This window comes from Felis catus, chromosome A2 (genome assembly GCF_018350175.1).
Source record: "Felis catus isolate Fca126 chromosome A2, F.catus_Fca126_mat1.0, whole genome shotgun sequence".
NCBI classification, from domain to species: domain Eukaryota; kingdom Metazoa; phylum Chordata; class Mammalia; order Carnivora; family Felidae; genus Felis; species Felis catus.
The window spans coordinates 105,525,949-105,543,099 of record NC_058369.1 but is presented as its reverse complement, the minus strand read 5'-3'; the positions used below and the strand labels follow the sequence as shown (position 1 = coordinate 105,543,099).

At 34.4% G+C, this 17,151-nt stretch overlaps 1 protein-coding gene across 6 annotated transcripts in view; it reads left to right on the top strand.

The window, feature by feature from the left end:
- The window catches only part of VWDE (von Willebrand factor D and EGF domains), a 111,554-nt gene that overhangs the window by 55,882 nt on the left and 38,521 nt on the right, over positions 1-17,151 (top strand). For all 6 annotated transcript variants that reach the window (XM_023250403.2, XM_045052428.1, XM_045052429.1 and 3 more), the window contains exons 5-13: positions 3,938-4,185; positions 4,742-4,831; positions 6,563-6,707; positions 9,543-9,760; positions 10,052-10,125; positions 11,550-11,820; positions 12,329-12,537; positions 12,960-13,921; positions 16,155-16,291. In XM_023250403.2, the coding sequence (XP_023106171.2) occupies positions 3,938-4,185; positions 4,742-4,831; positions 6,563-6,707; positions 9,543-9,760; positions 10,052-10,125; positions 11,550-11,820; positions 12,329-12,537; positions 12,960-13,921; positions 16,155-16,291 (2,354 nt within the window). The remainder of the gene's footprint in view (positions 1-3,937; positions 4,186-4,741; positions 4,832-6,562; positions 6,708-9,542; positions 9,761-10,051; positions 10,126-11,549; positions 11,821-12,328; positions 12,538-12,959; positions 13,922-16,154; positions 16,292-17,151) is intronic.

Sequence of the window (17,151 nt, the reverse complement as noted above, 5' to 3'; positions counted from 1 at the left end):
TTTATTCATTTCTCTTGAGAGAGAGAGAGAGAGAGAGAGAGAGAGAGAGAGAGCGCACAAGCATGAGCAGGGGGAGGGGCAGAGAGAAAGAGGGAGAGAGAGAATCCCAAGCAAGCTCCGTGCTGTCAGCCAAGAACCTGATTCAGGGCTCAGTCTCACAAATTGTGAGATCATGACCTGAGCTGAAGTCAAGAGTTGGACACTTAACTGACTGAGCCACCCAGGTGCCCCCATTTCAAAGGGTTTTTATGTTCTGTAACTTACTTAGATGTTAGTTATGCTATTTGACTTCACCTCAGTCTCGTGACTATCAAAAATAAAAATCACTTTATCCTGCCAGTAAGAAATAGTTCTGGAATTAGCAAATATATGGAGTTGGGCATGTCATACCCTACAGATACTGGTAGAATTCTTATATGGGGAAATATTTGGCAGCATATCGCAACAATATTAAAAATGCACGTATATTTGTCCTCAACAATTCCATTTTCAAAAGTCTAGCTTATAGAAATATTTAAAGAAGCATGTAAGTACTCTCTTTAAAACAGCATTTTTCTAATAATATGAAAAACTAAATTGCAAATATACAATAACTGCTGATGATTCAGTATTTTTGGTGTACCCATGATAAAATATTCTATAAACAATATTAAAATTCAGGAATACATTCTTTGATATTAGTAAATATTAATAGAATACTGTAGTTAAGAAATCAAAATATGTAGCACAATCTCATTTTTATTTTCTGAAAGCGATTGCATTTATACCAAATAACTCTTGAAAGATAAACACCAAAAATGTTAATGGTACTCGTAATTTTTCTCCTCCTTCAAATCTGTATTTTTTGTATTTTCTAAATTAAATTTTTAGAAATTGTTTACAAACTAAAAATATCCTATGTCAATATTTCTTAAAATAACTCTAAATAGATCATCTAATAAATTTATGATATTTACTTAAAGGATGAGAAGAGATTAAAATTATTATTGAAACCTTAGCGTTTTTGTGGGATATATTGGTCAAGTATATTGATGATGGTATGAGAATATGATAAATGAATATGGGATTGTTGACATATAATTAACTAAAGTGTTTGATAAAATAAACCATAATGACAAAAAACAAATTAGGATAGATTATATAATATTTAGATACCAGTTCTAAAAATTAATATGTTTTGCTTTTGAAAACTACCCTTATAATAATGCTCAAAATAAGGGGTGCCTGGGTGGCTCTGTCAGTTAAGGATTTGACTCTTGATTTTGGCTCAGATCATGATCTCACAGTTGGGAGGTCAAACCCCAACATGGGCTCTATGCTGGGCGTGGAAGCTGCTTAATAGTCTTCTTCCCCCTTGCTCTCTGCCCTTTCCTCACTTGCACTCTCTCTCAAAAAACAAAATAGCACTCAAAGTAAATCCCTCTGAGTTGTTTTTCTATGTTCTATTCCAATTGTAAATGGATTTTCCAGCTCCTTTTTCTACTGTTCTTTAAACAAGTTATTATTTTATCTGAAAGTCTCAGTTTAATTAAACACTGTGATTTAAGTTCTTAAGAGAACAAAACAATATCCCTAATAACAGTAATATTAAACATAAAGTATATTTGTTATACTTTATATATAACCTGCATAATAGGTTTGGATTATCTTTCTCATATACATATATTATAGTGAAATCGCTTTTCTTTTCTGAATAAGCAATAAATTTAAGCTATGTATGTATGTTGTACAGAAGGCTTATGCAATTATTGGAAAAAAATGCTATACAAGATCATACACAATCTGGGGAGATAACCCTTGAATGGAAATATTGGATCAAAAGTCAACAGCTTCAGGATAAAGTAGAGAATATGTTAACATATCCAGCAACTGTTAATATCAGAATTGACAAAAAGGTACAAGCAGAAATAATTTATCTCTTGTTTTTGCAAACTTTTCTTTTAAATATATGTTGACAAAGTTTCTTTCGTCTACATTGTTGTGAGCAATGATCTGTTTTTTCACCCAGATAGTTGATGCCATTTAAAATAGTGATTCAAAATTTTAATTTTCATGAATTATTTTCTTTTCAGTTATCTGTCATCTCTTACTCTAAATAATCATTTCCATAGATAGTTCTTCCCTGTTTGGAAATAAGTTGAACTTCTTTTTCCTAATTTATGTAAGAGGAAATTTTCCCTCATATATAATTTTTTTAAAAACCAATGTACTTGGGGCGCCTGGGTGGCGCAGTCATTTAAGCATCCGACTTCAGCCAAGTCACGATCTCGCGGTCCGTGAGTTCGAGCCCCGCGTCAGGCTCTGGGCTGATGGCTCAGAGCCTGGAGCCTGTTTCCGATTCTGTGTCTCCCTCTCTCTCTGCCCCTCCCCCGTTCATGCTCTGTCTCTCTCTGTCCCAAAAATAAATAAAAAACATTGAAAAAAAAATTTAAAAAAAAACCAATGTACTAAAGAGTAGTCTATTGTTTCTTTCAAATGTGAACATAATGATTTGACCTCATGTTTAAGATGTTTGGCAAGGTATTTGTTACTTAGATTAGAAGTGCCTGGGTGGCTCAGTTAATCATCCAACTCTTGATTTTGGCTCAGGTCATGGCCTCATAGTTTGTGAAATCGAGCCCCGAGTTAGGCTCTGTGCTGACAACACAGACCCTGCTTGGTACTCTCTCTGCCCCTTCCCTGCTTGCGTGTTCTCTCTCTCTCTCTTTCTCTTTCTCTCTCTCTCAAAAAACAAAACAAAACAATATTTATTACTCAGATTAATTCGAAAAAAATTCATTTGCTGCTCGGATTTTGTAATTGAATATCTAACAAAATAGCAAGTTAAAACATCTTAAAATACACAAGGTTATTTTTTCCCTTATATTTAGGTTAGAATCCCTCAGAGTTTTCAAAAATCTATGAGAGGACTAAAAAAATTACTTTTGCAACTATTGTAAAATGACCATGTATATCCTAAAAAAAATTTGTACATTTTAGCACATGTTTTAAATCTAGTAAAATTTATCACTTAGATATTTTTCTCTTTTCTAAAACAAAGGAAATTTAAAAAACTCATTTAGAAACATTTTAGATCCCTAAATTTAATCTTACGAATGACCAGAGATGAAAATTGCAAAATCTTCCCAAGTTCCTAGAGAAAATTTCAAACATTTTTAACATCAGAAAAATGAAAAGAGTAAGACTGTTGTTTAACCCCTGATGTATTTCACTCAACAGTTTAATCAGTCCCGTAATGAGCTGCTCTTTCAACCCAGAGTAATGATGGGTTGAGTTATAAGAGGAAAATAGTAAGCCTTTTGAGTTTACATTATATTGACTTTTTTTTTATTTTTAAATGTTTATTTTTGAGAGAGAGAGAGAGGAAGCAGGGGAGGGGCAGAGAGAGAGGAAGACAGAATCCGAAGCAGGCTCCAGGCTCTAAGCTGTCAGCACAGAGCCCGATGCGGGGCTGGAACTCACAAACCGCAAGATCATGACCTGAGCAGAACGAAGCTGGACATTCAACCGACTGAGCCACCCAGGCACCCCTATAAATGACTATTTTTTAAGCAAGAAATTATAACGTAAAAAAACCTTAATTTTATCTCTTTGTTCAATCTTTTAGAAAGGGAAATCTTTCATAAATCACTTCGAAGGAGGTGAATTACTTTTATGCTCAGAGCTAGACTTTTTTCAAGGGTAGACACATCCAAAGTACATTAATATAAGCTTGATGAGCTGATAAGTTTCTCTGCTATCAATATTTCTGTGATTATTGGGTCAAAAATAAAAATGTGCTGCTTTGCTGATTGCTAGATAATAGTTATCTTTCTGAATGTATTTTACTTTTCTTAATATAAATCCCTGAGCCGCAGTCTCCATGAGCTTTCTGCTTGTCATTATCCATTCTTTAAGATGCCTGATTGATGACAGATTATGCATTTTTTCCCCTCAGGTCAGCGGTTTGTCTCAGTGCCACCACCACCCCCAGGAAGGCCAGAAGTTGTGGTGGAGCTGATTGAATCCAGGCTTTTCTGTAGGTGTGCTTTTGATGTTTCCCCTACAAGCACTTCGGTGGGATTTCTCATAACTTGGTCTAGGCTTTCTTCTCAAGAAATCAAAGAGGAGCTGAAGCAAGAGACCACAGTTCAGGCATTCTCTCTTTTAGAGCTGGATGGAATAAATCTCAGACTCGGAGATAGGGTATGTTCACATTTTTTTTTCTTTTTGTGAATGTATCGATTTTAAAAAATGAGTTTTTTAACATATCCTAAAAATACCTTCATCCCCAGAATACCAAGCACTAATGTTTTTCTTTTTCTTTTTTCCTTGGCAATTGTGCCAACTCAAATGATATTGGATGAGTCAGTATCTTAATGACTACATATGAATATCTGCTGTTACCATTTGCTGAATTATCAATGAACCCTTATAACTTGATGCCTCTTTCTGGTTTTAAAATGATATGTTTTTATTCTTGAAAAATATTTTTATTTTTTTAATGATGATGTCACTTATCCACTTTTAAATATATCTTAAATACAAAGTCTACAACACTTTGATTTATGTTGAGGTTTGAATAGGTAATATTTTTAAATTGTGGAATTTTTCTCGATTTTCAAGCAAGTTTTCAAATTGTTTAGCTTCTTATTATCTTTTATGCACAATCTACTATAAGTTAAGTACTTAGTTACAATAGTTTACACATATTTTCTCCATAATTGCATTGCTAAATGATTATTCATAACTGTGTTCATAGATATTCTGTAGTGCTTCCATCTTTTTGTTGGAGAATCCACATGTACAAAGCTTAGCCATCGAAAGCCAAGAATTTTTTGCAGGCATTAAGGTATGTAGCCACGGGGATGGATCAGAAAGATTACTTCTCTATCACTGTGTTTTCTATACTGTGATCTGTGGATGCTGGTTCCAAGACCTCATCACAGACTGAACACTGAGATTCGAGAGTCTATATTTTTGAAAAATTACCCAAATAATTCTAATACACAACACTGTTCGAGGGCCCCTGTTAATGAACTAAAATTGGAATATACTTGCATATTTTTTGAGAAATAGCTCAAATTAGAATAAAAGTGGGGCACTTGGGTAGCTCGTCAGTTAAATGTCTGACTTTGGCTCAGGTCATGATCTTACACTTCATGAACTGGAGCCCCGCATTGGGCTCTCCACTGACATTGTAGAGCCTGCTTAGAATTCTCTCTCCCTCTCTTTCTCTCTGTCCCTCCCGAATTTTTGCTCTCTCTTTCTCTCTCTCTGTCAAAATAATTAACTTAAAAAATTAAAAATGAAAGCTTTATTCCCATAATTCATTCTATCACATGTCTAAAAGTTAGATTATTGATATTTAGTTAGCATGCAGGTCGGAAGACAAGTACCAGGTCAGGTACTGGAGCCTCTGACTAGAGTAAAATTGACCCAGAAATCTGGGCTCTATGAACTGTGAAGATGGAGGTAACTACACAAGGCAATGTCTGTGGTCACTGCTGGTATCATGGGAGGTCCAAGCACAGGATCTGCTGCTATTACAGCAGATGAGCAGTCATCCAGGGAATCCAGAAGTGGTGGAATGAATGGGGCAATATCATGAGGTCTAGGCAGACAGGCACTGTACACCCCCTGTGGTCTCAGCCACAGGACTGGAGTTTGACCTGGACTCATCTCTAGTTCAAGGACAAGATGAGACAGTCAATAGATTGTGTGAATAGGACTCATAATAGATTGTGAGAGCCAAGACAAAAACTGGTCTGGAGAAAGTCCATTTATACACAGTAGGAACCAAGGAAGGAGTGAGAAGAGTAACCATGTTGTCAGAAGAGTATAATCACAGTAGGAGGAGAGAAGAGTTCATACCTCAGGGAGGCAGAACCTTTGGATCTCCATTGGTGAACGCTCAACAAAAAACATCCGGGTCATTGGTCAGCCCCCAGGGGATGTTTCTAATTAGGCTAGTAGGGAGCTAGCCAAGAATTCAGACGGAGTAAAAACTTCCTGCCTCAAAAAAGGATTGGCCCATGAACTGGGATGGGACCAGTCCTAGACTTCAGTAGTTAGTAATCCAACTAAGGAAGACAGAGGCTGCAACATAAGCTTGAGATATTTGAGGTGACAATGATATTTTGATTTATATATGCAAAAATACTTAGATTTCTAACTTATGTTAAGGGTGATATTAATCTCTCAGAATAAACACACTCATTTGTGAGTCAGTAAATGTTAAACAAATGAAAGAATATAGGCTTCTCTCTGTCTGTGCCCATTCCCCAGTGCCCATCCCAGAACCAGAATCATCAAGGCAGACTCCTACCAGACTGCCTACCATGTTGGGGAACCAAATTATCCCTCAGCTCAGGGCAGTACAGTGACTCCGTGTACTCTGCTATGTGCTAATGTTTTTAAAGATTTGGTTTTAATTGATCTTATTAAATTGAAAATTTCAGGGCTTAAGTTAATACTCCCAGCTTATTTAGCAAAATAGGAGCTGTTAAGAAGAATGCTCTTGTAAAATTTTATCTTAGGAATAAATTCTATTTTGATATGACTACATATTTTCTTATACCAGTTACACCCTGAATTAAGCACTATATCAGAAGATGGGAAAGAATATCGCCTGAAGATAGAGAGCACAGTACCTGTCATTTGTTCTGAATTCAGTGAGCTTGACCAGGAATGCAAAATCTCATTAAAACTGAAAACTGTTGATCAAGGTAATACACTAAATTCACTTAATTTTATTACTGGATTTCAAATAATAATTAATGCTTTTTTTTCTTCTAGAAAAAGTCACTGGAGAGTATGCATATAATGAATTATGTTGTGTGTTTACACCAAATTATAGCTCAGCCATATTAATGATATGGGTCCATATTATTGACTGTCAAAACAGTCTATGTTGTAATTCACATTTATCCCTCCTGAGCTCATAGCATGTATTAAAAAAAAAAAAACAGTGATGAACAACTCCTCATCATCATCTTTTTCTTCCTCCTTTTCATTCGCGTCCTCCCACTCACTTTTTTCTTTGCTTTGTTTTCAGAGATGGAGAGACAAACTGCTCTTTAAGATTTTCCAAATATCCCTAACTAGGGAGGTATGATATGTTATATTAACATAAATTCAAGCTTATGCAACATGGGTCTCCTAATACAGTCTTTATACTTCTCTCCTTAATGTAAGCTTGTGTTTGAGACCTTTTGTTATAAAATTCTATTTAAATTACAAATTACATAGATTGTGTGATGCATGGCTGCACATATGTCACTGTCACAGCCATATAGGGAGAGATGAAATTCTCCCAAAGGACACGATAGATTATGAGAGGACAAAGCATGGATGGCGGTGATTGGGTTTAGTTGAATTCTGTTTCTCCCCCTAAGACTCTGAGGTAGAAACCAAAGCACATAAGAGATATATAAATTAGAATATGACTTTTAAGAGAGATTCTGTTTACATACCTTTTCACCATAGGACATAAAATTTTATGTAATAAATACACCAAATACGATGTGTCTAGGTCTTCAGGTCTCTATTATACCTAATTAAATCAGAGAAGCAAAGGATAAAAATGTTTGAAGAGAGAGTCCCATGGGAATGATACACCCAGAAAAGAGATGGACGTACAAATAGAGAGAAGCATTGGGAGATGCTGTCTCAAGACAGGCGACAGTAAACAGGCTTAGATAATAAATGCCCAGCCACTCATTCAGATTTCAGGAGCATTGTGAGCAACACTGTGTTTTGAAATTCAGCACAGAAATATGCAGTTAAACCCTCTCTCTCAGACTGTTTGACATAATTTTACTTCAAACTACGTGTGAAAAGTATATTTGGTAAATTTTACTACAGCTTATGGGGGAGAATAGGAAGAGGATGATGTTAATATGACCCTTTTCAAACTTGTGTCAGGCAGAGATTTTCTTCAGCTGCAAGTATACTTTAAACTATATTTGTGTGCTCTCAATTCTTGCAGCAAGAAAGCCATTATTATAATAATACAAAAACAATATATATCTACATTTTAGGAGTTTGCATGTCCCTGCTATTTGTCAGTTAAAAATAATTTCCCTTTTTTTCTGGAGAAGAATTTCTGGATTTCATTCTGGATTTGCTTCATCTTACCTTTTTTAAGTGTATTTTCATTACATATCTACTTCCACAGAGCTCAAGTGGATATCTCTTAGTGTATTTCCACAACTACTATGCTGCTTTTTCACAGGCTTACAGAGAGCAATGCTTGGCCCTCATACCATGGACCAGGGGAAATGATGTCAGGGGTTATATCCAAGCCAGATATATTCCACAGTGACTTTAGGGAGCCAGCTAAAAATTTGGATGTTTCTGTTATTTTTTATGTGCATAATAACAGTATGCATTTCCATGGGAAAAAATGCATAAAGAGATACTTTTTTTTCAGTAATTTTGAATCTAGTGCAGTGTCCTACATCAGACCAATATAATTTTACACCTGAAAATCATGTGTGGAAGAAAAGACGATAGAAAGTTTTCAACAACAGCTACTTTTTTCTTTTTTCTTTTTTTTTTTTTAATTTTTTTTAACGTTTATTTATTTTTGAGACAAAGAGAGACACAGCATGAATGGGGGAGGGTCAGAGAGAGAGGGAGACACAGAATCCGAAACAGGCTCCAGGCTCTGAGCTGTCAGCACAGAGCCCGACGCGGGGCTCGAACTCACGGACCGCGAGATCATGACCTGAGCCGAAGTCGGATGCTTAACCGACTGAGCCACCCAGGCACCCCAACAGCTACTTTTTTCTAGATCTCAGAAGGATTTTGTAATTACTAATAAGATATGATAGCAGACTTCCCTTGTTACCGGTTTTTGAAATAATCTATCCTTTTTGTTTACTTACACAAATTCCTGAAGTTCCTTTCTCTCTTCTGTTACTATTTTTTTTTTCTAAATTATTGTTTTCTGTCCTTTTTTCCATAGGAAAGGAAGCTTCTCAAGGTTCTGGATATATTGAGACATTTGGGAGATATAAAGCAATAGAGAGTTTATTACTTGTGTGGAATTACTTAATTTATTTTAATTTTTCTGTTTTTAAGTTGATGATCCAATAATCATCTGTACTAATAATCATTGCTATCACTCAACGATGGATAGAACATGAGTACAAACCCTATGAAATATTACAGATATATCTGGACCCAAGGCACAATTGTTAGGCAGAAAGACATCAAACTTTGCTTTTTGGTGGTGAAATTATGATTTTTTTGCACAAACAATAAATTTTATATATTGCTTTGAATTTTATGAAGGTGCATATGGATTTATAACCTTATTGAAAATAGTACTATGCATACATATATATTGAAGTTGATTAATTACTTATAAAAATCAAATAGAGTTCAATACCTTTAGACAAAATTTACACATTCAGACAAAATTACAACCATATTTTTTAAATAAGAGAAAATGAGAATAATATCTCGATTCAATTTTCCATGTTAATAAAGTTATTACATGCTTTTGTTGGTATATTTCCTTACAAAAATTCTCAATGTATTTTTTCACAAAATAGGTACAGAACAGCTAGGCTTAAACTTGGCACTGTCTTCCTGTCACGTGGACCTTCACCAGCCATCATCCTGTGCTAATGGATCCTGTAACCATGCTTTTGTGTCCTACACTGCTGTAACAGATTTTTCTCGAGACGGAGATAGAATCACAAACATTGTAGTGGAACCTATAGTTAATGAGGATTTCCTGTGGAACAGATACATTCCAGACAGCATCCAGGTTGACAAATTTTTGTAATTTGAAGCTTTAAAAAAGCTTTATTGAAGCTTTAAATGATTGAAGCTTCACAATTGAAGCTTTAAAAAAGATATATTTATTTGAGCAATACATCTCATAAACGTTTCATTTCAAAAGTACTTAATAAGTTTTTTTCCATTTTAAATGATTCAGTTTTCTATAACTATGATAAAAGCAATTATTTGAAAATTCATTGAGATTGCTAAGCTATTTATTGTATGTCACTAAATACAATTAATGATAATATTTACCAAAAATATCTTTGCTTTTAAGATCAAAGTAAAGGATGTCCCAACTGCTTACTGCTATTCATTTACTGACCCACATATAATTACATTTGATGGCAGGTAATTTCCTGAAAGTTTTTTTCTTTTAATAGTTTTTGCTTCTTTTGGAATTTGCTGTTGTTTTGTTCCTAGTCCTATTCACTGAAAGATTAGAAAGGAAGGCATGTATAGATAACACTGGCTTGTTTCAAAATACTGATTTATTTGTGTGAAATGTTTTTGCCTTAAACTTTAGCCTTTGGCAAATATACAGATTTGAAGTGAGTCTGTATTTGTAAAAATGAAGATTCTTACAAATATGAATAGTCATTTTAATTTGATCATTCAGTTATTTTTAATAATGATTAAAATATTTGCTCTAGAGATATTTACTATATTGCATTTCTGCAAGATACTGAAATAATCTTTTTGGTTTAGGCAAGATGATTAAACTAACACATAATTATTTAAAAAGCTAAACACTTCTAAAAAACTAAACACTTCTAATTCATGACAATGATACTGAGGGGGAAAACTATTGTGGCTATCATAAATACCTAAATATCTGCTTCTAGAATGCAAATAAAATGGGCTAGATGGCCAAAAAGTAATCTAAGCTATCTTGCTATTGATATCTGCCTATAAGGATTTAAACTCAGTTTATACTCTTCTGGGGAATATGTGATTTTAAGATGTCCCTAAGAAAATTTTAAGAACACCTCTTTGGTGAGTCAAAATTTTCTTCATGATATAAGGTAATTTATTCTTTTTAAGATCTTTTTTTTTAATTTTTTGGGGGGAGGGTATTTATTTTTGAGAGAGAGAGACACACAGAGTGCGAATGTGGAGGGGCAGAGAGAGTGGAAGACACAGAATCTGAAGTGGGCTCCAGGCTCTGACCTGTCAGCACAGAGCCCAGTGTGGGCCTCGAACTCATAAATGGTGCATTCAGACCTGAGCTGCAGTCAGACACTTAACTGACTGAGCCACCGAGGCACCCTTCTTTTTAAGATATTTTTAATGTCATCATTGTCCGTAAAATTATTCAATATGAACAAATAGAGATAGAAATCCTCCATAGCAAGTGGTACTCCGAAAGTTTGAATAAGTATTAGAAAGTTGTAGAAATTGATCCCACCTTCAAGAATCCTTTATGGTTATGATGAAAACTTAAAAATTTTAGTGGAAAAACCTCCAAGAATAGTGAGATTGATTTAATCAGCTATAATTCAACAAGATTAATTGTGCAAGGAGTGACAATCCCTGTTCTAAATGCTGGGGGTGTGGCAGGGCATAAAACAAACGTGCCCTCTCTCATGCAGCTTACTTCTATAAAGCAAAAGAGAGATATGCATGATTAATAAGTAAAATGCATAGTGTATCTGAGTAAACTTATAATAAGTAAGTAAATTTATAAATAAGTTTAACACACATTGTTTGTGCTTAACGTATTATTGTGGTATTTTATACCAATTCTTAATGCAGTTGATTTTTATTAATGCCAGGGTATATGATAATTTCAAGACTGGAACATTTGTGCTTTATAAGAGTATGTCACGTGATTTTGAAGTCCATGTACGCCAGTGGGACTGTGGAAGCCTTCACTATCCTGTGTCCTGTAACTGTGGGTTTGTTGCCAAAGAAGAAGGTGATATAGTTACTTTTGATATGTGCAGTGGCCAGCTACATGAATCACAGCCATATTTATCTGTAAAGAGCCAAGATGCAACCAGCAATATCAAGATAAGTGAATCTTACTTAGGAAGAAAAGTCACAGTATGTATGATTCTTCACGGTTGAAAGTATTTTTCCTTTTTTTCCTACAGATTTTGGATTGATTTCTGAACTTGTTTTCATCTCTATTAAATTAAGAGTTATCTTTTTTTTTTTTTTGCATTAGGGTTTTTTTTCCCCCTAAATAAAGCTTTAGGGGAAGGATCTAAGAAGGAATAATACCTTTTTTCAATTTTCCGTACACATTTAGACACAACATAGTTAAGTCTTTGTCAAATCTAAGCAGCCTTATTTTAAGATTTCAATATGCTAACTTGGTAAGTTATTCCTAAAAAATTTTTTTCACAGTGCCTAATAAATCATATATTAGGGATTAAATATATAGTTAAGAATAAATATTCAGGAATAGTTAGAAATACAGAGTTTTATTCTTGCATCAAGATATATTGAACATATATAAATAAATTCAACACACTGTTTTGTATTTAATGTATTTAATGTGTTATTTTATACCAACTCTTAATGCAGTTGATTTATTTCTGTATTGCAGATCTGGTTTTCTTCTGGAGCATTTATCCGTGCTGATCTTAGTGAGTGGGGCATGAGTTTAACAATCCGAGCCCCTAGCTTAGACTATAGAAACACTTTGGGACTTTGTGGCACCTTTGATGAAAACCCAGAAAATGATTTCCATAATAAAAATGGAACCAAAATTAGTTCAACTTTTAATGATTGTGTTGCTTTTATTAATGAATGGAGGTAAGAAAGTAAATTATTTTCATTTGTTATTGTATTCACGTTAGAGTTTAAGTGAGGGTGACATGGGGTCGCCTGGGTGGCTCAGTCACTAAAGCATCTGATTTCATCTCAGGTCATGATCTCGCGTTTTGTGAGTTCTAGCCCCTCATTGGGCTCTGTGCTGACAGCTCGGAGCCTGGAGCCTGCTTTGGATTCTGTGTCTCCCCCTCTCTGTGCCCCTCCCATGCTCATGCTCTGTTTCTCTCTGTCTCTCAATAAGAAATAAACATTAAAAAAAAATAAAAATAAATAAATGAATGGTGACACAGTATTCTGCGGGTTTTTGTTTTTGGGTTTTTTTTGTTTGTTTGTTTTTCAACACATTACTGAGAAAAAAATGTTCTTGTCCAAATTACTATTCTTTTCTCTTTTGCACTTGGAAGGATTTTGCCAGGGAAAAGCATGTTTGACACAATGCCAATTTCTCCACCATCACCTGGAAAACAATCCTATTGTAGCTGCTCACTGACTAATTCATTATATCCTTCTGATCACCTGGACAGTGTCTCTCAACCAGAGATTGTTTCAGGTTGCAGAGATCTCAAACATGTCAAATTCTCTTTCCTGATACCAGAACTAGATGTCACCTCTGAATATATTAATTCAGAAGCTCTTACCAGAGGGATAAATGAGTATGCATTTGAAGAAAGTAATTTGAATTTCTTTCCTCAAGAAAAAAAGCACGTGAACCTAACCAAACTGGACTTAGATTTACAAACACATCCTGGAAATGAAAAACAAGAGACACCAAACACTTCGGACAATGGGAAACAGACCCAGGACCAGGGTAGCCGCAGCCAAGAGATGAGGTGGGATCCACAAAACAGATGGAAACGGCAAAACATAAATTATGAGTTTCTTCCTATGTTTGCTTTACGAAGTCTCAGCCAAAGTGACCTAGAAGAATTCACTTATTTCTTCCCTGAGGACCATTCTGAGGATGTCCACCAAGAGTTTGTCCCTACGTGGCCCACACCCTCTGGACTCACTGAATACAGCACCTTGGCACTGTGCCAGCAGACTCTTGGTAACTCCAGCATAGGAAGACACTGTCTTGCCTTTCTGGGCAAGAGCCTAGACAGCGCTATAGATATGTGCATTAAGGATGTTCTCCTAAAAGATGATCTTAGCTGGACAGAAGCAGCTGTGGCTCTTTTAGAAAATGAATGTGAAAGGAGAATTTTGGAAGAGGGGAAATACAACACCGAAGAATATGGCAAGTCAATTGAAGACGTTCTCTCAGTGCTAAAATGCCCCAATTTATGCAGTGGCAATGGGCAGTGTATGGAATGGGGATGTGTATGTTCCCCAGGCTTTAGTTCCTATGATTGCAGTGATTCCCATGGTTAGTAAGTACCCTCCAACTTTGATACTGTGTATGTTATTTGATTATGAAAACTTATTTGTTCTCTTTTACCTTCTGTATTTTGACAGGGTTCCTTCAGATTATGTTGGGAAAAGAATGTAAATTATATTAAGCAATACTATTAGTAATAATTCTTCCAAAGTGTCTCATCTTACTTATAGTGAAAGCTGGGGTACTGATAATAGCCTATAAAGCACAATATGTTCAGGCACACCATATATCTTCAAACTCATCCCCTACAACTAAAACCCTCACTTATTTTACTCCACCCACTTTGGTTTCTGTAACACTAGGTTCTCTTGACCTCAGGGCCTTTGCATACAGTTCATCCCTCTACTGGTAGAGAATCATTATTTCTCTAGAACTCACATTCATTGTATTTTGAGTACTGTGTTTATAATATTTTACTAATTATACCAATTTGCTTAATATTTTCTCTAACCCATCTACGTGGCACAAACTATTTTGTATCTCAGTATATAAGAGAAAGAAATTTCTAAAAGTCAATTGGATTTCATTAGCTATTAAACCAGTAACTCCCAATTTTCCTTCTACCCCCACCATCCTGCCCTTTTCCATCTCAGTAAATGTAAACTTCACTCCTCTGATTGTTCATGTTAAAAACTTGTAGTCATTTTGGCTTCTCATTTTTTTTTTCATGCCTCATGTTTTAGTAGCAAATCCAGCTCTAGATGTGAAGAATTTCATCTCTTTCCCTGCAATAACTTAGTCCAAGCTACTATTATATCTCACCTGGATTATTATAGATTCTCTCAAAGTTTATTTTGCATATAACAGCCAAAGAGATCCCTTTGAAATGATAGTGAGATCACAGAACTCTTGCTTAAATGCCTCTAATGGCTCTCTCTCTCTCCTTCCGAGTAAAATCCACATTCCCTACCATGGTCTAGAAGACCCTATGCAGTCTGAGCCTCCTCTCTCACTGAACTCATCTACCATTCTCTCCGTAGTTCACTGCTCCCCAGTGTTCTTAAGTGGTTGCTTTGCTGTTTGTCAAAGAGGCCAAGCCTGCTCCCACCTCAGGACCTTTGAATTTACTTTCCCTTTCACGGGAGCATTCTTCCAATTCATAGATTCCTGATCAACTTCCTTCTCTGTTCAAATATTGTATTATTTCAGACTTCTTCCAAAGTCTTTCAAAATAAAGTAGTTTTCTTCACACAATCACATAGTCTTTATCTCACTTAATATAGTTAGTACATATGTTTTCTCCATAGTCTTGAAAACATTTGTGTGATACACTTTATATTTATTTATTTATTTTTTGTCCTCCCATATTAGAATGTAAATTATATGAAGGCAGGAACTTGTTCTCTTTACATAAAGAAACCTAGTATTCAGTACCTAGAATAACATCTGGAAAAGTACTGAACATTCTTCAGTAAACATTTGTTGAATATGAAAGAGTAAACAAATTTTTTTTTAATTTCCATAAGCATTTTTAGTGTTCTGAGTATACAATTTATGATTTTATATTCTCCTGCTAGTAAAGTTATATTCACTTACATTTTGCCAGTACTTAGAGGACTCAGTTACTTTCATATGCTGCATTTATCTATTTTGACAACCAGATCTTGCTGGTACAGATGATGTGTGATCTTACCAAGACCAGAACCAAAGATATAACTGTGAAAATCAGTTAACTCTGACTACTAGGAGAATTTTTTTCTCCTGTGATTGAAAGTACACTTAAGATTATCATGGCATGTAAGATAGCAATAATAAATAAAAACATTAATAACATTTTCATTTTCATAAAATTTTGATAATTCCTGTTTAAATTAAGATTTTTTAAAAATATTAATACGTTACATTGCTAATTACACTATTTTATTGCAGAAGTATTTTTCTATAACCCACCTCTACGGCACAAACCAAAATGGCAAAAGCAAAACACAGACCATTGTAGTAGTAATTTGCTAATACTTGTAAATAATTGGTATTAAACATTATTAAAACATCAATTAAATCTGTGTATTTGGGCACTGGTAGTATCTTTAATGCTGTTGTTATTGGCTTGATGGTAAGTGACACTTTTTTAAATACCAGGTTACTCTTAATATTTAATAGTTTAATTAAGGTACTTATATTTGGTTAGACTTCAAAATATTATTTTCCATATGCTTTTAATTTGGACCTTGCAAATAATTAGTTTATTTTTATGGATTTGTTTTATCATTTTTGTCCAAAGACAAGGCTCCTGAAATTTTAGGACTTGGGAATGCTGGATTCTGTAATATTCGAAAATATAATTGTATGACAGTGAGAGTGTTTGGTCAAGGCTTCAAAGAATTACCTTCAACTAAATGTGAAGTTACTAAACTGCAGGTATGTTAATTATAGTGTTGAAGAACAATTAAGTTTATGAGTTATTAAGATTAATTTTTTCTTGGATTAATTTGGTCTATCAGTTAACAACATAATCCCAAAGGATGTCAAATCCACAGAGAGCTCAATTAGAATATGGTTACATTGCTTAACCTTAAAGTTTCTTTCCTATTCATTAACCATATTAAAATATTTTCTATAATTTTTATTGCAGTATTGGCTCATATTCCAGTCATAATAAGAAATTAAAGTAATATTAAGCTTGATATGTAAGCTTCTGCATTTATTAAAATGTAAAACCACAACAAATAGAGATCATTTTTACCCAAGACAAATCTGTATGACTTAGGGGATGTAGAGATATGAACAATTCCCTTTTACCAAACAAAAAGTGAAGATTAATTGCACTCATCCTTTATATTTCCCTTACTATGGATTTCAAAATAAAAATAGTGTTTTTCTTTCTTGGGGCTACAAACGACAGACGTAATCACTCAGTTTGAACATTGCTATATCAAGCTATATCTTATTTTGATGATTATTTATCATCAATCATTGGTCTTCCTTTTCTTTATTCAAGTGGATTTTTATTTTAAGGAAATCCCTTTGAAAATACTGGGGTAAGCTGAAAACTTAAAACAGAAAATCACATTTTAGCATTCTTTATACTTTTTCTCTAAATTGCTAAAGCTAAATGTGATCCTGGGATTGAGAATTTAAGGAGGAAATAACTTTTGTGTCTGTCTTTTTCAAAGAATTATACAAGAAAAATATTCTTATTTCAGGATTTTTTGAGTAGAGCTTTTCTAAATGAGCCATGAAATATTTTAATCCCAATGAAAAAATAAGACACACAATGG